Below are 19,084 nucleotides of genomic sequence, written 5' to 3' on the forward strand. Positions count from 1 at the left end.
GGGCAGGAGGCGGCGGGGGGGTTCCTCAGCGCCGGGCCGCCCCCAGAGGGAGAGTCCCGGGCCCTGGGCGGCCCCCGGGAAGAGGAGGCGGTGGCGGTGGGTTCCTCTGAGAACGGCGGGGGAATGGCTATTTTTTTCTCTCTAAATAAAGGAGCCGCTAATATAAAGAGAGTGGGCAAACAGCTTTTATTTAAAAGCACGTTACAGCGGGTAAATACTTGGTGTGTGGACCTCAGGGGACGGAGAGGGAAAGACAAGCAAACATAAGGCATGCTTCATAGTTAGGATGGGTTAGTAAAACAGCCTTCCCATGCAAGACTGTGGAGGGACGTGTTTACATCAGGAGTAGACACAAATGTTTTCTCAAGTGGCAACGTGTTTTTTGGGGGTATGACTCCCTATTTTTAACTCTTCTTTTGAAAAGAGTCTGTTGAATGTGTGCCTCAGCACACGGAGCAAATAGCTGTTCTCTTTATAGACTGATGGCTGGATAAACCTTCAGAGAACAGAACCATAGCTTATCCAGTCCTGCCCATTTACTTGTGGCCCCACCAACTGGTAGAACCGAGCTGTTTCACTGACTAACAATCTAACCTTAAATCTGCTTGTCAGATGCACTGAAAGGGTATACTCTGGGTAGAAGCAAAGGAAATGCATGCTCTGCATCCACTAAGGGCTTAATTATTGCTTAAGTGGAGGTAGACTTGTTTCATGTGTTAGAATTGAGCATTTAAGAAGGTGTTTCCTACTCTGAGAACACCCAAGTTGGAGATCAGAAAAGTGCTGATTGCAGTACAAGTAAAATATTCACTGGACTGTATTGCATTTAAGCTCCAGTAAGAACTGCTGCTGAGAGTTATGACCTTGTTCTTACTGGCTTGAAATGTTAGTGGTGGTGAACAGAAAGTATCAATAGTGCCAGAGGGGAGTTTGGTCATTATAAAAGTGACTTATCCTTCTCTGAAGTGGGAATGTAGCAGAATACACATTCAAGCACCAGACAAGATGCTACTGGCTATGGTCCTTTTAATATACAGCCAGTCAATACTGTTCACTTGGAAAGTAGCTTTTGTGACCTGAACATGCATCAACTTAATATTGACTACCTTTTTTTTTTTTAATTAAAAAAATAATAACAACCTCCCTCTGCCATTCTGTAGTAGCTTTCACTGATGCTGAAAAGGATTCCTGCCAATGGTCACAGGACTACCTTTTTCATTTCCACCCTGAGGTGGTTCTCTGAGCTTCATCACCGTTCCAGTTTTCTTGCATCTCATCCCCAAGACTGAAGTTAACACCCCTCTGTTTTCAAGCTTCAAGGAGCCCAGGATTTTCACAGCATTGTCACCCAGCAAATCAAAAAGCTGAGCGACGGGGATAGTCAGAGAGGATGGCAGCAGTTGAATCCTCAGGATATTAGAGATCTGGAGCAAGTGGCTGAGAAAATTCCAGATGAGAGAAGAAAGCATGCTGCACAACAGCTGGTGAAGAAAAAGGGAAAGAGAACTGTCATGACAATGTTGTTTTCATAAGAGGTTCAGTTTTCAGTAGGATATAAATGGTGTGAGACCATAACTGCTTCCTTCTCTTGTCCACCCAACGAACTAACAAGCCCTTTGCTGTTATTATGTCATTTAAGGGACAAGTTTAAACTCCAGCTCTTCAAACTGCTCTGCTCGAGTTGATACATGCATTTGTGAAGATCTGTAGGAGAACCAAATGGTACTCTGACCAAGTCTGGGCTCATTCTTAGCATTTTTCCCTCTATTTTTTAAGCAACAATAATGGGGAAAAAAATCTTACCACACTGATTCTGTATTGTCTTGGTGGTGCTAGAGAAGTCAAAAATACTTTGACTTGAGATATTCCTGATTCCATGCTAGAGGTCAGCTTCAGGGTGCGCTTAGTCAAACAGCTACAGCAATTTATGATGATCCCAGTCCTTAACTATTCTAGCCTAGTAAAGCAGCCAGCAAAGCTGGTAGAAGTAAATGCGGGTAACTCAGAGGCTGTAATTCAAAAATCCAAGCAACATAAACGCGTAGACAGGACTGAACAGTGACAGTGGAGGCAGAGACCAGCTTTTCCTTCTGAGCCCCTTCTGCAAATGCACATACAGTAAAGGAATAGGGAACGAAGACATACAAGACGCTGATCTCTAACACTCTTTCAGATTATCTTTCGGGATTTGTATGAAGTGTAAAAGGATTAGGACTGCAACATCTACAAGGGGACTTCTGGCTCCAGCTCTTACCAAGAAAGGGAAGAAACAAGTCTAAATTTTGTTACATATTCCTTTTAAGAAATCTGAAGCAGCTTTTAAGAATACGTAGTATCAGTGTTCTCAAACCATGCAAATCGAAGGAGAGTTTCTAGATACAGTTGAGCTAAACCCCTAATCTTAGAGAAGGTAGCAATTTTCATTGTTTCAAATGTGATTCTCTAGGAGACTTTGCAAATATGCATATATACCTTTAATAACGTATATATACACGTTTATATCTGTACAATCTTGTATTACCTTTAGCCTGGTCTATAACAGGATTCATTCTTACTCAAGAGGCAGGGGAGTCAGGCAGAGGGAAAAAAATAAGAACTGAGGCACGAAAGCAGTAGATATGCAAAGAGATAGGCTGGTCACGCTACTCACCATCATGATGTTACAAAGAGCACTCTTCTCATTGTGAGAGGATCTTATCTTCTGTTTCTGAGACCAGCTGTCTGAAACTGCAGGGAAGAAAAAAAAGTTCGCTTTTGGCTTTTTCGTTTTGAACTTAGAAAAGCAAATCTAGGCCTCATTTTTCCCATAGGCCCACCTGAACATGCATTCTCTTGAAATTCTGTACAGGATGTGTCATTCTGGTTTTCATCCTCTGCTGGTTCATCTTCAAGTTTGGAATCAGACTCATCAGAAGATTGTTTCTTTGTTTCTACTGCGGGGGGTATCTGTTCTACAAACAGATTTTAAAATATCATGTGAAGTATCTGTATGTGACATTTTTTGTTCTAGCTGCAAGCCTTGTACGTTCTATCTATGAGCTGGACAAGGTTTTCTGAATCCCTTTCACCTGAAATGAAGGATTTCCAAGCCCAACTAGGCAATAAGAGGCCTGTAGAAGTGTTTGATTTTAACCAATTAGATTGTAACCAGCAACTATCTTAAAGGAGGGGCTAATATAATGCACCAGTTGTTTTTTTTTCTCCACTTATGCCTGATGTAAAGAGGCATAAAATAAGTGGATATGACTTAATCAAGAAGACATTAAAAAGAGCACTGTTCTATTTTGTTCTCTTAAGAGTGATTTAGAAGCACTTCAATGCTCTAGTTCTACAAGCACACGAGTACGTCAAAATTTAGTAATGCAACTAGTCTTACTGATTGGAGTTTAGAGCTTTTATATAAAAGAGGGCCTTAGAGGCCTGGTGCCAATAGCAGTCATCCTAGGGCCAGATATTATAGAAGTAAATGCAGTACACACAACCTGAAGATTTCTATTAAGACATGAAAATATTCCAGAGTTGCTGTGTCCAGACAAAAGCTGACGCCCAAGCACAACATAAGCATGTAGCATAGCTACCACTTAGCTACACAAAATACATACACTATTTTCTTCTGTTTTTCAAAAATCAGAAGTAAGATATGCCTATACTGCTCAGGGTAGTTTTGTACCATTATCACAGCTTCATATGCCTGCATTCTTTAATTACTATCATTGCTTATCCACAAGAGCACACTTGAGTGTGTGGAGAAACAGCTAGCAGCAAGCAGAGACTTCTATGAGCATCAGCTACAGGTTAAGCCCAAAAAATGGGAGCTGAGAGTAAGAACTGCAACGACCACACACATGCAGGACAGGAAAGGAGGGAAAAACATAAGCCTCAGTTGTGGTGAATGCCTTCTGTTCCACTGCTGCCTGTGGGCCCAAAGGAATTGTTTTCTTGTCATTACTCCTATGGGACCTATTATAGGACTGGTTGCCATAATGCTAAGTAAGAACTGACTGCACCAAATAGAAGTAAAAATTTACTTAAAGTTTGTTGAAGTCAAGTTTTGTTCTTATTTCCCTTCCTATAGCTATCCTGCAAAGGCAGAATTGCTGCTTTTGAACATATGATTTATTCCTCAGCTGCAATTGCTTACGCTCCAGGATTAGCAAAACCAGCAAAGCTTTATCCCCAGGAGTACATCACCAAGCCTATTATTAGCCTAAATCAAAGCCTGTTAGTAGTTATTGACATGTTAGAAATAAGAATCAGCACCAGATCAGAAATAGATGCACAATACACAAATAAATGAAAATGCATGTCCTGCTCCCTTCAAAAACAATTTTAATCTGCCTTAACATTACTAAGAGAATCCTTTAACAGCTCCCCTGGTAAAGTCTGCTCCCTCCCCTAACACACAGAGAAGAACTATATAACAGTGGTGTTTGAAAGCATACAAAATTATTGGGTTAGGTTTTTTCTTGTTTTTCTTTGGGGGCAGGGAGGGGGGGATTTTTTAAAATAGAAATATTTACTTGTCCTTTACCCTTCATACATTAAATTATGTCTGAGAAAAAGGGAAAGGAAGAACAGCTGACAGCATTTAGTTTTCTTATAAGCATTTTTAACAGAAAGACATAATTTGAATTTAATTTTTCCTATGTCACCAATAGTACTAAAAAAAAAAAACTATCTAAAAAACTATCTCTAGTTTCCTTCTGCAATGAGTGGCATTAGGCTAAAAATAGCTCCTAGAATGCTTTAGAGATGAAGTTAATAGATAAAGTCTTTATACAAAAGCATTTATGCAGTCAACTGCAGAACTTACCTTCATTAAGTAAAAGCTGTAGCCAGATAATCATTACGATCAATAGCAATACAAACGGCAAACAAAACCAGAAGAAAAGAAGAGGAAAGGTCAGCTCGTTCACCAAAGGAACCAGAGGGTACTTCATTGCTTGCTTCAGGTTATACTAGGTTTAGAACAGCTTGCTTGTTCTACTTTACTAACTACCTTTTAATAACTCTCGTTGCATCACTGTCTTAATCACAAGAGGACCGCTAATATTCTCAGCATAGATAGCAGAATGGACAGCCCTCTAAGAGCAAAGAGGGAGTAAAAAGGATTACGTATGGGTTAAGAAGGAGAAGTGAGAAAACATCTGATTTGATTGTCCTTCCTTCAGCTGGTAATTAAAGGATAGAAAGCCTTGAAGGCTTATGTTAAAATGGCCGTTAAAGGTACGCTTATAATTTGTGATACAGAGGAGATAACCAAGCACTTGAACTGCTGCTTGGAACTGGGTAACGAAGGTGACTTTTGAGAAACCAATAAAACAGACTTGCAGAGCTGTTTAGAATATGACTACTATCTAGTTAAAAAATACCTATCCCAGGTGCTCTCATTGGACATAGATCACATATATGTCCCACATTAACATGGACTCTATTTTTAACCTTGTCTGTATCTTTCAATCTGTTAGTGAATCCACCAGGAAAATAAACTTTCATATTTTAATTGACTTTCTATTTCCCTTCATTCCAAGAAAGGCAAGCTAGCATGTCTCATAGGATGTGTCTATATACATGTTTCTTAATAAAGAAGTTTAGTAGTAATTGAAGAAGAAGCAGATATATAGCCTTGGTTACTTAATATCACTTCTGCAGCAGTAGACAAACCACTTAACCTGTCTCTGTTTCTCCCTCAATAAAATAAAACCATTATCTATCACTTACCTTACGGGGGGGGGGGGGGGGGGGGGAGCGGTTGTTTGGCAAAATTAATTGTTTGTGTAGCTCTCAGAAAACCTTGGATAAGAGCAGCTATGTAAGTGCACATTATGAATGATTGCATGCATTTAATGTTCTTGCTTGTGTGCATGTGTTTGTTTTCACATAGTAACAGCCCCTTGAAATGAGCCTTTTAATCCAAAGATCTAAATGAACTTTACAAATTCTTATTAGTTCATGTTAATAACAACCCCATGTGATAAAAGACAGCTATTATACCTACTTTGTGCATTGGGTAAACAAGTAAGAAAAGCCATTAATGACCTGAGCTTCAAGGATGCTAAATATTTGCAGTCCCCATTTCACATAGTAGGAGTTGTAGGTACTTGGCATTTCTGGATGGATGGGATGTTAGTGGTTAATCTACAAAAACAATGACAAGAGTGACAGCAGAATCCAGGAGTTTTAGTAGTAACATGTTTCTCCTAGTCATAAGTGCATCTAAACTTCAAATGTGCAGAAAATCCCAATGTAAAAGGAAAATGAAAAAAAAAAAAAGAATTCAAACTTATCGTAGAATATGAAAACATGTGGATGCACAATTTTAAATTCAAAAGGCTGAAAAGGAAAACAATGACAGAAGACTAACCCAGGCACACCCATTCAAAACAGAGAGCTGTTAAAGAAAACATCTGATTTCTCATGCCTACCTTGTTATATCCAGAGTGGTGCTGTTACCAAAGTGAGACACTTGAACCTCTCAGGGTATATCCTGGTTCTTCACTAAGCTAATCACTCGCTGCTACATTTTGGGAGAATGGGGTAGTTGTTCCCATTCAGTTTTGTGGGTGTGTTGCAAGCTTGCCTTTGCAGCAGGACACTTTCCATTTTGCATGCTTGCCTCTTCCAAGCGGGAACAGGGGCACAAGTTCAGCAGTAGTCAGTGGAAAAGGAGAGGACATCTCAGCAGCAGCTTGCAGCCTTCTAAATGTGGTACCCTGTTTTGGCAGAAAGAGATGAAAGTTGAACTACAAGGCTTTGAGGAAACGCATGTTACATATGTGTGACTTTCCAAAGGCAGCCTGACATAGGACAGGTAGCACAGGGCAGCTACTGTCACCTAGATCAGAGCAGATGTTGCTCTTCAACTTGAAAAAGGTCACACAACTACGTGAAAAGCGTGATTAGACCATCTGATGTTGAGCACACAAATTCGGGAAGTAACACCTGCTGGGAGGGGTTACTTTTATACCTGGCAGGTGAATTTTGAAGCTTGTAAGCTACTAGTGTTCCTTAATAAATAGTGATTAATAAAAGCTGAGCTTGAGGGTCCTGCCCTTCAAAGCCTTGAAGTGGCACAGGACCCTCCAAGTGTGGTAATTAGTATATGGATGGACAAATAAGCATCTTGGTGGTAATTAGTGCCATTATGCCTGTTTAGAGGCTGCATTCCCTGATGTAATGTTTCTTTTGAAGACAGTTATCAAGTCCTGCTGTTAGCTATTACTGCATTAGGTGATGCTGCGTTAGTGTGAGGGTCACTCACGCCTCAGCTGCCCCACTGCCAACGCTGGAGTTGCTATGAGGGGCACAGGCCCTCGGCCACCCTCCTCAGCTCTGTGAGAAGCAGAACGGCTCGGGTTGGAAGGGACCTCAAAGACCACCTAATTCCAACCCCCTGCCACGGGCAGGGACACCACATCAGGTTGCTCAGCGCCTCATCCAACCCGGCCTCGACCACCCCCAGGGATGGGGCACCCTCAGCCTCTCAGGACAACCCCCCTCTGAGCTAAAATCCCAGGACCTGCCGCCTCGGGCGCCTTCCCGAGGCAGAGCGGCCCCGGAACGGCAGGCAGGGCCGGCGCTGCCGGCCGGAGGCAGCGGGGAGCGCTCAAAATGGCGGCGGGCCGGGTGTTCGCCTTCCGCGACGCGCGCTGGGCCCCGGACCCGGTGCTGGCGCCGAGCCCGGCCGTGCGGAGCCCGCAGCCGGTGCCGCTGGTGATCGACAACGGCTCCTTCCAGACGCGGGCGGGCTGGGCGGCCGCCGACCCCTCCGTCCCCGCCGAGCCCCTGCTGCGGTTCCGTTCGCTGGCGGCTCGCAGCCGCGGAGCCCGCGGCGGGGCCGGCGCCGAGACTCAGGTGGGCAACGACCTGGGCAGCCCCGAGCCGCTCCGCTGGCTGCTCCGCTCGCCCTTCGACCGCAACGTGCCCGTCCAGCTGGAGCTGCAGGAGCTGCTCCTCGACCACGTCTTCCAGCGCCTCGGCGTCTCCTCGCAGGTACCGCCCGGGGGAGCCCCGCGGAGCCCCCGTCGTGGGGCCGAACGGGACGGGCACGGCCCCGCAGCCTGCACCCTGCTGCTGCCCGGGGCCCCAGGGTGTCCCCCGGGTGCCTTCAGCCCCCCGCGGTCCGAGGGTTTCTCTGCAGCCCCCGGGGGTTGCGATGAGGTGCTGGGTGTGAAAGGGAAGCGGCGGGGGCCGGCTGCCCGCGGGGAGGTCTGGGCAGGGCGTTGGCAAAACCGGCATCGGAGGCCGGTGTGTGAGGTAGGGCCTGAAAATGACTGACTTGCTGTGGTGACTTTAGCAGGGGTTGGACTCTGTGAGCCCCGGGGGTCCCTTCCAACGCGGATATTCTGGGCGTGTGGTCAGCTCCCATCCACTGCTTGGTTTGTGTGCCCAGCAGAACTGAGGCTTGTGCCAGCTCTGTGACACAAAAGCTTTGCCTAGGGCTGAACTAAGCCCCCACCAGTTTTCAGTCACCTTTTGCGTACTCGTTCCACGGATTTTTCTTTATGTGGATCTTTAACAGTTTATATATGCTTTAAACATCCATTTTTCTCTACTTTTAGGAGTGTATTCCTTGGTTGAATTAAAACTGAAAACCCTGCTATAGACTTTTTTTTTTCCCTATAAGTGCATTCAGTAGCCTGCACATGAAGTGTGTTCTCCGTGCTGTTTTGGAGGAGTTGTTGCTGATCTTTAAAAGAAGGAAGGATGAGTATCTGTGGATTTTCTCATTGTCCTTTCTCATATGTTTCTTTTCTCTTGTCTTTTACAGGGTTGTGTTGATCATCCCGTTGTTTTGACAGAAGCAGTGTGCAATCCGCTGTATTCGAGGCAAATGATGTCAGAGCTCCTCTTCGAATGTTATCAGGTTCCGAAAGTGTCCTATGGTGTAGATAGCTTGTATAGTTTTTACCACAACAGAAGGCAGAACTGGCCCTGCAGTGGTTTGGTGATATCTTCAGGCTATCAGTGTACGCATATTTTGCCAGTCCTAGAAGGCAGGTGAGTTCTTGGTGTCTTAAGTACAGTGCAGCCTCTTTGTCAGTCGTGTATTTTGATCACTGAAAAAAATCACTGTTCCTCTAGCATTCAGCGTTCCAATTCCTGCAGCACATGTTCTTATCAGTCTTAATTTATAGTGAAGAGGAAAAGCTAGGTCTTCAGATTTTGTGAAGTTCTGTTGAATTTTGAATTGAAAAAGCAGTGCTGTCCTTGTACAGAACTTATTTTTAATTACTATTCACGCATAGATCCGTACTTTCAAATGCAGACAGGGATATCTGTCTTAAGTAAGATCAGATATTAAAAAGCATATTGAATTTGAAGTAGCGTTGGGACAAAATAAAGCGTTCTGTGAGATTTCTGCAGTCCTTAAGACTTCTCTCATTGTGATTGTGCGGCTACATTGTTTTTGTGTTTTTATTTTTATAACCCTCACTGCAGGAAGGGGCTTTATGACATCCAGCAAAGCTTTCAGATTTTCAAAGCCTACACCTGGCCATTTGCAAAGTTTTATAGAGGTTAGAGGGATTACTTACAGTTGCACAGAATTGTAACTTCCCTCCTTAAAATAAAGCAATGTCTTTTGTTGCTGTGACTGAAATTATTATCGTTGTTTTCAAAGCAGAGTCTTTCAGAATGCATCTGCAAACAAAGCACTGCTTACGGTTGTTGCCTGAGAAAAATAATAGATTTTTCAGAGAAATGATTCTTAAAATATTTCCATGTTAATAATAATCTGTACACTTGACCATATTGAAAACGAGTTATGCTGAATGAAGCAGGAGGTCTGTTTTACGGTGAACTTTTAGATCTCTTCAGTTCCAGTTGTTTCCCTTGCGTTTTCAGGTTGGATGCTAAAAACTGCAAACGTATTAATATTGGAGGGTGTCAAGCAGCTGTATATCTTCAACGCCTCCTACAGCTGAAATACCCTGGACATTTTGCTGCCATCACTCTCAGTCGCATGGAGGAAATACTTCATGAGCATAGCTACATTGCAGAAGACTATATTGAAGGTAAAAACACTTTATTAATCACAAAATATCCTTCACTGAACCGTAGATCTGAACTGATTGTTCTCAAATTGGCTAGGATTCAGGCACAAACGCTCTATTTTGCTTTCTTTATGGAGGTCTTTCTTTTAGTCTATTACACAGGAAAAGCTTGTCAACAGTTTCAAGAGTTCTGTACCATTTCATGAAACAAAATTGAATTTTAGAAATCCTTTCCATATTAGGTCAGACTTCTCTGTGAATGATAATAGATTATTGCAGATGAAAATATTTTAAAACAAATGTATAAGGAGTTTTAATCCTCACAAAATGTTCAGTTGGTTAGGATTGTTTCTGCATCTGATGACATTTCTCCTTTTTTTTTTTTTTGCATGTCTGTTTTAAGGTTTCCAAAATTATAGAGGACAACTCTCACGACTTTTTGTGAATTAAAGAAGTTTTAAAATCTCCATGATAAATGTTGTCTGAAGTAGTGGCCATAGAATAGCATTTTCTTGAATTTGTCACTTACGAAAGAGCCTGCAGGGTTTTAAATGTGTGAGAACTCTCCCTTACACTGGGGGGGAAAAGAGACATTAGTGTGCACTTCCCACTTCTTAGTGCTTTGTTTACTTCACCCTGGAGAACAGGGTGCTGAGAACCATTTGCACTGAGTGTGCGACTGGAAGGCAGTGATCTGAAGAGGTAGCTAAATAAGGGGGCAGCTTCCAAGAGGTGGACAGGATCCTAGGCTGGACTGTTGTCTTCTTTCTTTGAAGTCTGAACTTAGCATGGAGTGTATACACATGTGAATCACTCTGTTCAACCTGGTAAAACAGTTCCTTTACTCTCAAAATATTCAGAACTGCAGAAGTGGCGGTCCCCAGAGTACTATGAGAACAACGTGCACAAGATGCAGCTGCCTTTTTCTAACAAGCTACTGGGAAGCACCCTGACATCTGAGGAAAAGCAGGAGAGGAGACAGCAGCAATTGCGTAGGCTTCAAGAACTCAACGCGCGCCGTAGAGAAGAGAAGCTGCAACTCGACCAAGAGAGGCTGGACAGACTACTGTATGTACAGGTAACGATGGCAGTTTTCTGGGTAGTCATTTGGGAGAAGCGTAGGTTGCTCTCAGAGCTTTACCCAGAGGTTCTGTGTCACTGTAAAGGAGCTGTAACTGTCCTGTGCATTTTCTGATACATAACTTCAAGGTTAATTGCAGCATAAGAAAAGTTGATTGATGCAGGTGATGCTTGCAGGTTCCGAATAGTACTTCTGTGAAGTATTTTGCTTGCTGTAGAAGCATGTACATCCGTAATTTATCATAATGAAGGCAAAGTTTATGTACATGCATAGTTGATTTCCATGTGGAGTTCATCACAAGCAGCTCTAATCTGTCTGTAGGAGCTTTTAGAAGATGGTCACATGGATCAATTCCACAAAGCTTTGGTGGAGCTGAACATGGACTCTGCAGAAGAACTTCAATCTTATATCAACAAATTGAGCCTGGCCGTTGAACAAACAAAGCAAAAAATCCTACAGGCAGAAGTCAATATTGAAGTGGATGTTGTGGACAGCAAACCAGAGGTATAATGTTTTCACCATTCTTATCTCTGAGAGAATTAAGTTTGTGCCTTAAAATGTGCCCTTTCTATAAATAGCCGTATTATTGATGAGGTAAGCTTTTCCTTTAACACACTCCTTGTTAATTGGGCAACTGCTCCTCATTTCCACCTTTCCTAGCAGTTACAGAAAGAAAGTTTTGGTTGTGTGCCTGAAATCACTAACCTTTCTTGTGCTGCTCTGCACAGTGGTCTGGGACATACCTTATAGCTTGATTCCATGTAGTTCTAAGCATAATATTTAGGCTTCATGGCACTAGTTAAAGTGTTACTGCTATGTGAAATCAGTAAGTTTCCTCAAAGATTTCTTGACTAGCTTTAAAAACCTGGGGGTGGAAAAAGGAAAATAGCCCTAAAAGGGAAAATAGCCCTAAAAGGTAAGCTAAGTCCGAAGGTACTGCTCCCTTTGTAGTTACTGCTGGCAGCATGTACCAGCTGGTGGCCTTACTTCAGGGTGACTTGGTTTGGGGGTTGTCAATGCAGCAGGTAACACACCGATCTTGGTCATACTGCAAACCAATCTGTCTTTACTTTTGCATTGCTTCTGGTGAACTAATTTTTAATGATTCTATGATTCTGACATACCAGGCATTACTTTTTTCAGTGTGTGAGAATTAATGATGCGGCATTTTGATTATAACATATTGAGATACTTAGAGGTCAAACAACCATCCTTAAATGTCTGTAGCCTAGTATTAAAGATACAGAAGAACTATTAAGTTGTGTTTTTTTCAATGTGCATTTGTTCTTTGCTTTTGGGTGCAGGGAACTGCATGCTAAACAGCTAACCCTTTGCTTTTGTTTTGGCAATGTTTGGTGCAATTAAGCAGCATGCTTTATTCTTTTTAATTAACAAGGAAAGATTAATTGCTAGGCTTGGTTGTTGGAGGTTCCTTGAAGAAGAGAAGCTTACTTGTCTGCTTTGCCAGGCTAGCACACAGGCCCAGCATATACCAGTTCTAAAACATTGTCTAAGACTGCTTGTACATTTGCTATTAATTGCCTTTCAAGTTGTGTAAAACCTTTTTTAGTTTTATTAGTCGTTGTTCAGGAAACGGTAGAGAAGAAAACAGAAAAATGAAGGGTAGAGGAGAGTGGTGCCAGATAGAGGAGTTCTCATGTTTTATTTAGCAGTAGAGATATAGCCAAAACTAGCAGGTGAGATGGTTTCTTCTGGGTTCTGCTTTCCCTGTCCTTATCAGGAAAGTTTGTGTCAGAATCAGGAGGACTATAGTTGAGCAGAATGGAGGCGGATCGTGGGTTTTATACTTCTGTCAAAAGAAAACATAGAAAGAGACTACCAGCTCCAGGTGGCTGTGCCCATGTCCCAACACGTCCATTTTGGATCCCACACTCCTCCTGTTTACTAGGTGTAGTCTCAGACCTTAGAGTTAATTGGCAAGCCTTTCTGATTGTTTCGCGCTTTGTGAAAAAGCGTACTGTTATCACCAAATCCCTTTGTGAAGACAGGCTGTCTCTCCGTGCTTGTATAAAGGAGACTAAAAGCTAATTATGTTGTCCCGGGGTCTGTGCCAACTTTTCAGCTGAATTGTGTTTTTTTCCTGTTGCTTTTTTTTTGTGGGCAGGGGGTTAGAAGACAGAAATATTGGGGACAACTTCAGGTGACTACTGTTTGCTGTAACAGTCAATACAACTTAAACTTCAGTTTTGAGGAGCTGCTTGTTTTTTAAATGAGGTAAACTTCAGAAGGCTTAAATGATCTAGCTGTATCCCATGCTGGCATTGCTTGCTAAATGTTGCAACAAGTGTTTGTTTAAAAAAAGTAAAATGACAAAACCAAACCCTTAGCAATAAAATCCAAAAGCTATTTCATTAAAGCTTAGAAATAAATGAAATAATTGAAGAATTGTCCCCACTTCACTACAGCGCTCTAGTCGTAAGTGATACTTTTCATTACAGAGGAGCTTTGGGAGCAGCTTCGTGTCTGCGTAAAATGCAGGTTTTTTTAGTATTGCCCATGTGCAAATGCTAGGCAGTTGAAACTAGGCAACTGTCAAAAACTGTGCTAGCTTTGTAGCTAGCAAATATTTGTTTTCCAGTCCCACACAAGCAGAGCAGGGAATTAAATGGTAATTAGAGCAGTGAGAGGTGCTGGGAGAGCACCAAGTTTCAACCAACTTAAAGAGCTATTTTAATACGTTGTTATACTGGGGAGTATGTTGTACTGTACAGCTAGGCTATGGTCCTGGCAGTCAGCCTGTTGACTAAGGCCTTAAATTTCTGAGCTGACCTCAAGATAACTGTTTTTAAAAGTGCTTGATTTTTACGTTTTGAATGTATTTCTTAACGCCTCTTTTCTAGGTTGGTCATCCTTTTGTTTTTTTCTTCAGTGCTGAAGAACAGCATATTCAGTTTCAAGTGTGTTAGAGAGTGAGATTGAAGGGAATCAGGGCTGAGTTTTCCAAGTGTCACCAGAATTGAAGTCGTGTATGTGCCTAGCACATCTGAGCTAACCTACTGTACCCTTCTCTGTTTCCAGACCCCTGATTTGGATCCACTGGGCAGTGAACAGTCGCTGGAGGATGTGGAAAGCATTAACGAGTTTGAACCTTTATTTGCTGAGGACCAGCCCGAAGTTGAGAAGCCTGTTGCTACAGTACAGGTTTGAATTCTTTACCTACTTCTCATGTCAGAGCTTACTGCCTACTGGTTGTCTAGCTAGCGTGCTAACATTTCTCCAAATACAGACAATGTCTGCTCTTGGGAGAGATGCTTAACCCTCCGAACAGTACACCAAGAGGAGAAATGCTCGCCATCGTAACTGATGGTTTGGGGCATGAATATCCCCACTCAGCTATCTCTGGAGGCAGTGCACGTTGTAGCAGTTCTGTGCTCTTAGGGAAAAAGTCCCGCTTAAGTTTTTGTGCTTGTGACCCGTAACCCAATATCATGTCGCAGTGAACAAAACTTTCAGTTGGTAAGGGTGAGCCATAGAAATGAGTGGCAACAAATGGGGGGGTTGGGGGGGAGAATAAGAGAATTCCATTTTCCTTAACCTCGTGTAGCCTTTTACAGCATTGTCCTTTCTGTGAGATCATGATTGGTTTTTTGTAAAGCATTGTTTGAAAACTTCTAGTTGTTCTAGAACGTTACTATTCTTCAGCATAATTTTCTACTACTTTTCCATCTTGTTTTTAAAGCCCGTGTTTAACCTGGCAGAGTACCACCAACTCTTTCTTGGCACTGAAAGAATCAGGGCTCCGGAGATTGTCTTCCAGCCCTCCCTGATAGGAGAAGACCAGGCTGGTATAGCAGAAACTATGCAATATGTCCTTGAGAGGTGAGTTTACAAAGCTAATAGGCACTTTCTTCAAACAGGATGATCTTGTTTTGATATCAGCTTTTGCAATACTGGTGGTTACTTAAAAAGAACTTGAGAAATATGTTTGAATAGTTCTTTTTGGTAGGCTTGAGCATTGCAGGTTAGAGGTGTCTTTCTGTTCTGAAGGCCGCATGTGAATCTCTAAGTCAGTGGTCTCCAAACCTTTTTGATCATGCACCCATATAGTTTTAAAAAAAAAAAAGGGCACAGAGCCCCAATATACGTATAAATATAAGTTACAGATATGTGATGCTCTGCTAACATTATGTAGATTGTAAAACACGATAGAAATTAAAAAAGGATGAAATGTCTTCTTAGTGCTACGAAAATTAGTTTTAGCCCCCTCAGTGCAACAAAGATACTGAGTTGATGGAATGCGTTCAGAGAAGAGCAACAAAGCTGCTGAAGGAACTAGGAAATAACATGTATAAGGAGTGGCTGAGGGAATGGGGGTAGTCTGGAGAAGCAGAAGCTGAGGGGAGACCTCATTGCTCTCTAAAACTGCCTGAAAGGAGGTTGTAGGGAGGAGGGTGTTGGTCTCTCTTCTCAGGGGACAACTGATAAGATAGGAGGAGACAACCTCCAGTTATGCCAGGGTAGGTTTAGACTAGATATTAGGAAGAATTTCCTCATGGAAAGGTAGTGGGCATTGGAACAGGCTGCCTGGGGAAGTGGTCAGTCACCATCCCTGAAGGTATGTAAGAGATGTGTGGATGTGGTGCTCAGGGATGTGTTTTGGTGGTGGCCTTGGCAGTGTCTGGTTGAAAGTTGGATCTGATGATTTTAAGGATCTTTTCCAACATAAATGATTTGGTGATCCTGAGGAAGAATAAATACTTTCTTCCCACATACCAATGGATTGTCTTGCACACGTCCCACTTCGGAAACTACTGGTACGAGTTGTAGAGGGAAACAAAGAACCCCCGTAAATATCCATCCCCTGAAACAATAAGCTAGCAGTCTGTTGTTTTGTAAGACCAAAACCGTCTGTGGTGTTTGTAAGGTACGATATAGGCACACTGGCTGGACAACTATTTCCAGCCAACTTAACATTAGCAAATGTAGCCCCTCAAACTGTGTGAATGTAAGAGGTTGCATTTTCTGGAAGGCAAGAATTCCAGATCTGCTGAGTTGTTGATTTATGGGGCTTTGGTTCAGAGGGCTTTAAGGGTTTTCTTCTGCCACCCCAGGAATTTTCAGAAACCAAATGAGCACAGGGTTTCATGCTGGTGAAGTGAAGGAAGTTTCTCAAAGCGAATCTTGAAGGCAAGCTATCAGTGTTTTCTCCATAGCTGTTCAGTTCATAGGAATATTGTTCTTGGAAAAGGCTAAGTTCTTTTGTTCCTTGTAGGTATCCAAAGGAGCAGCAAGCTATTCTTGTCCAGAATGTTTTTCTCACTGGTGGAAATGCGATGTACCCTGGACTGAAAGCCAGAGTTCAGAAAGAACTCCTCGAAATGAGGCCGTTCCAGTCATCTTTTCAGGTGTGTGTACTGACAGATGAACAGACTGTTCACAAAAACATCGTGTGTTGAAAAGTATTCCTGTCTGGGAGAGGTATGGAGTGAGTGCACTTAGAGCATGGGGTGGAGAATGTTTCATGCCCAGGCATATGACAGCTTTGACTTAAGAGGATGATGGTGAAGCAAAGATACAGTTGATGTCTGAATAAGTTAGCAGGAGTGGGGTTGCCTTGGAAAAGGAAAAGTTCCTTTAGCCAAAAGACTGTGCATGTTCAAGCAAGTACATTTGGCTGGAAATCTGCAAATTTGGACAGTTAGTAGCTGGAACAAATGATCTTTGTTGGGAATAGCGGTTGGGATGAACACACTTCATTTCAAAATGAAGTTAGCTGTTAAACTTGTTAAATGTAACAACTGTCTGGGATAGCAGATAATAGTATGTATCTTACGAACCTCTCATCCTCTGCTACTTTTTCAGTAGCACAATCCGAGCTGGGGAAGACCCAGAGTTTGCCACGCGTTTTGTAAAAGCCTCTCTTGCTGGTCTGAAACTAGCTTATGTACCAAAATCTACTACCGTCTCAAACAGCAAATCGCTTTAAGTCGAGGAGGAGGAGGGGAAAAAAAAGAGTAATTCTTGTGGCAATTTGTGGTTCTGTAACACTTGCTTGGTGGAGTGACTTTTTGTAGCTCTGAGCAGGGTGTGACTGACAAACTGCCATATACTTGGTAGTTTTAGGAAGGATATTGCTAGTTTGGGGTCTGTAGGTTGTCTATGGGAAGAGAATGAGCTGCTTTTAATAGCACTATTTCTAACAGAATAAGGATTTCTTTCCATTAAAATATGTTCCATAGTTTGGTTTTGTCAAAAATCTGTCATTTCAGATATTGCATGTGGTACTTGCATGGTGTCTAGTCTAGCCTGCCTGTAACTGCAGCAGGAAAGCATTTTAAGCAGCAGTGACAGGAGTCACTTAAATAGAAATGGGATCTACACCAGTGGAAAGGGCACGTGTGGTCTTTTCCCCACATACTGTGATTTCTTAGCCTGCAGTATCGCTGGAATTCACGCTGGAGCACTTGATATTTTTTTGCATTACTACCAGGTCCTCCTGTGTTGGCTTCCAGCTGTGAGGGCCGGGCCGTTGGTTGTGAATGTGATAATACAGGCTTTGCAGTCTGTAGAAACTGCAGTCTCATGGTGAATTGATCTCAAGGTGAAAACACGTCAAATCCTTTCCTAATGCTCCTTTCAGAAGCACTGAATTATCAGCTGAGTCTTCTGAAATTGTGATTTGCATCACATACTATTCTAACCAGCATAAAAAGGACTTTTCTGTGTTTAGCTCTTAAACAACTTAATATTCTCCTACATTTATTGTTGTATTTTCCGTCCATCCAGGTTCACCTTGCCTCCAGCCCTGTTTTAGATGCCTGGTATGGGGCTAGGGAGTGGGCAGTGGAACACATGACCCGTGAGGAAGGCTGGATAACCAGAAAGGACTATGAAGAAAAAGGGGGAGAATATCTCAAGGAACACTGTGCTTCAAATGTTTATGTTCCCATCAGACTTCCGAAGCAGGCCCCACGGACTACAGAGGCATTAGCACCCAGCAGAGCGCTGACATCTAGTACGGGCAATCCTTGCGAGCAGGTGTAGCACAGAGCCTTTGCCACAGTCCCCCAGAGGGAGATAAAAGTGCGAAGAGAAGAGTTTACTGTGTTTTTGCAGTCTGAGCTGTGTATGGAGCACAGACCTCAGCACAAAGCATTTTATCCAGCCCCTTGAAGGGGCAGACGAGCGAGCTGCTCTGGGGCATCAGTTGGCTCGGTCATAGCACTTGCCACACGCAGTGCTGCTTCTGCATAGCACGGGAGTACGAGTCGGCCAGGAGGGACACAGGAAAAGCGCATTCCGGAGAAAAGTACAGTCTTAGGAACTTTCATAGTAAGACTCAGGGGATTTTGCAAATGTTTTACATTTTTTTATTAAAACTTACTGGTTGTATGCCGCTTTCGTTGCGTGATTCAGAAGCTTGATTTGTAGCACACAAGGCAGTCCAGCAGGCGTCTCCCTCGCTCGTCACAGCGAGTGCTTGTCAGGCTGTGCATGCTGCTGGAGGCCAGAGGGGCTGCTCTCTGCCTCCTCCTGAGGCCCCCAGCCTTGTGTCTTGTCTCATGTCCATCCCGCTGCGTGCTTTCCACTAAAATTCTGTGCAATCAGTGGGATTCTGGATACTTTCTGAAGTTGTTGGTATTACTGACATTGGTTGAAACTGGAGACCTGACATAACATGTGGTCCAGCTGTAATGAAAGAGCCCTCCGTAAAGCACAGTCCCGAAGGAAGCTGAGGTGCGTGTAGTCCTCGGGTGATTTTACAGGACTGGTGGCTGAGCAGGGCAGCTCTTGGTTGGGGAGGAGAATCTTCACTGCTGCTCTTCAAAAGCTGGCTGGAAGCACCTCCACGTTAGCTGCAAAAAGGCTTGTTGGTGTTCCATGATAACCCAATCCCCTGGCTTCCTCAACTGGAAGCCTCTTGATAGCATATCCCCTGAAACAATTGGTGTCAGCTTTATTATTGCAAGGCTGGGAAATAAGAGGACTGATGCTGTGTCCCCTGCCACACCTAAGGTGGTCTCACAGTGCTGTGACAATGCCAACA

At 43.1% G+C, this 19,084-nt stretch overlaps 2 protein-coding genes across 4 annotated transcripts; one reads left to right on the forward strand and one right to left on the reverse strand.

Moving 5' to 3' along the window:
• Window positions 1-169: 169 nt before the first annotated feature.
• On the reverse strand, window positions 170-8,004 carry ADIG (adipogenin). Of its 3 annotated transcripts, none has more exons than XM_048049119.2 (7): window positions 7,867-8,004; window positions 6,426-6,713; window positions 6,040-6,138; window positions 4,814-4,829; window positions 2,817-2,951; window positions 2,651-2,727; window positions 170-1,481 (listed from the first exon to the last, which is right to left on the reverse strand). In XM_048049119.2, the coding sequence occupies exons 3-7, from the start codon at window positions 6,106-6,108 to the stop codon at window positions 1,167-1,169; spliced, it is 612 nt and encodes a 203-aa protein (XP_047905076.2). In that variant the 5' UTR covers window positions 6,109-6,138; window positions 6,426-6,713; window positions 7,867-8,004; the 3' UTR covers window positions 170-1,166. The 3 variants fall into 3 exon arrangements, with proteins under 3 accessions (XP_047905076.2, XP_066834139.1, XP_013048441.3); XM_066978038.1 differs by lacking the exon at window positions 7,867-8,004 and adding an exon at window positions 6,836-7,270; XM_013192987.3 differs by lacking the exons at window positions 6,040-6,138; window positions 6,426-6,713; window positions 7,867-8,004 and having other exon boundaries at window positions 4,814-5,687.
• ACTR5 (actin related protein 5) lies at window positions 7,477-18,429 on the forward strand. Its single transcript, XM_013192930.3, has 9 exons — window positions 7,477-7,992; window positions 8,771-9,000; window positions 9,847-10,016; window positions 10,856-11,073; window positions 11,398-11,580; window positions 14,116-14,238; window positions 14,777-14,916; window positions 16,310-16,442; window positions 17,824-18,429. Exons 1-9 carry the CDS (start codon window positions 7,612-7,614, stop codon window positions 18,079-18,081), a joined length of 1,836 nt encoding a protein of 611 aa, XP_013048384.3. The 5' UTR covers window positions 7,477-7,611; the 3' UTR covers window positions 18,082-18,429.
• The last annotated feature ends 655 nt before the right edge of the window (window positions 18,430-19,084 follow it).

Source organism: Anser cygnoides, chromosome 16 (genome assembly GCF_040182565.1).
Source record: "Anser cygnoides isolate HZ-2024a breed goose chromosome 16, Taihu_goose_T2T_genome, whole genome shotgun sequence".
Lineage (NCBI taxonomy): Eukaryota > Metazoa > Chordata > Aves > Anseriformes > Anatidae > Anser > Anser cygnoides.

Bases quoted from the DNA above. Each gene is read 5' to 3' on its own strand.
- ADIG (XM_013192987.3), bottom strand. From the start codon at position 4,940: ATGAAGTACCCTCTGGTTCCTTTGGTGAACGAGCTGACCTTTCCTCTT. The intron at 2,952-4,813 runs GTAAGTTCTGCA...ATCTGTTTGTAG, and splicing joins ACAGCTTTTACTTAATGAAG to AACAGATACCCCCCGCAGTA. The intron at 2,728-2,816 runs GTGGGCCTATGG...TCTTCCCTGCAG, and splicing joins TCAAGAGAATGCATGTTCAG to TTTCAGACAGCTGGTCTCAG.
- ACTR5 (XM_013192930.3), top strand. From the start codon at position 7,612: ATGGCGGCGGGCCGGGTGTTCGCCTTCCGCGACGCGCGCTGGGCCCCG. The intron at 7,993-8,770 runs GTACCGCCCGGG...TGTCTTTTACAG, and splicing joins GCCTCGGCGTCTCCTCGCAG to GGTTGTGTTGATCATCCCGT. The intron at 10,017-10,855 runs GTAAAAACACTT...CAAAATATTCAG, and splicing joins TGCAGAAGACTATATTGAAG to AACTGCAGAAGTGGCGGTCC.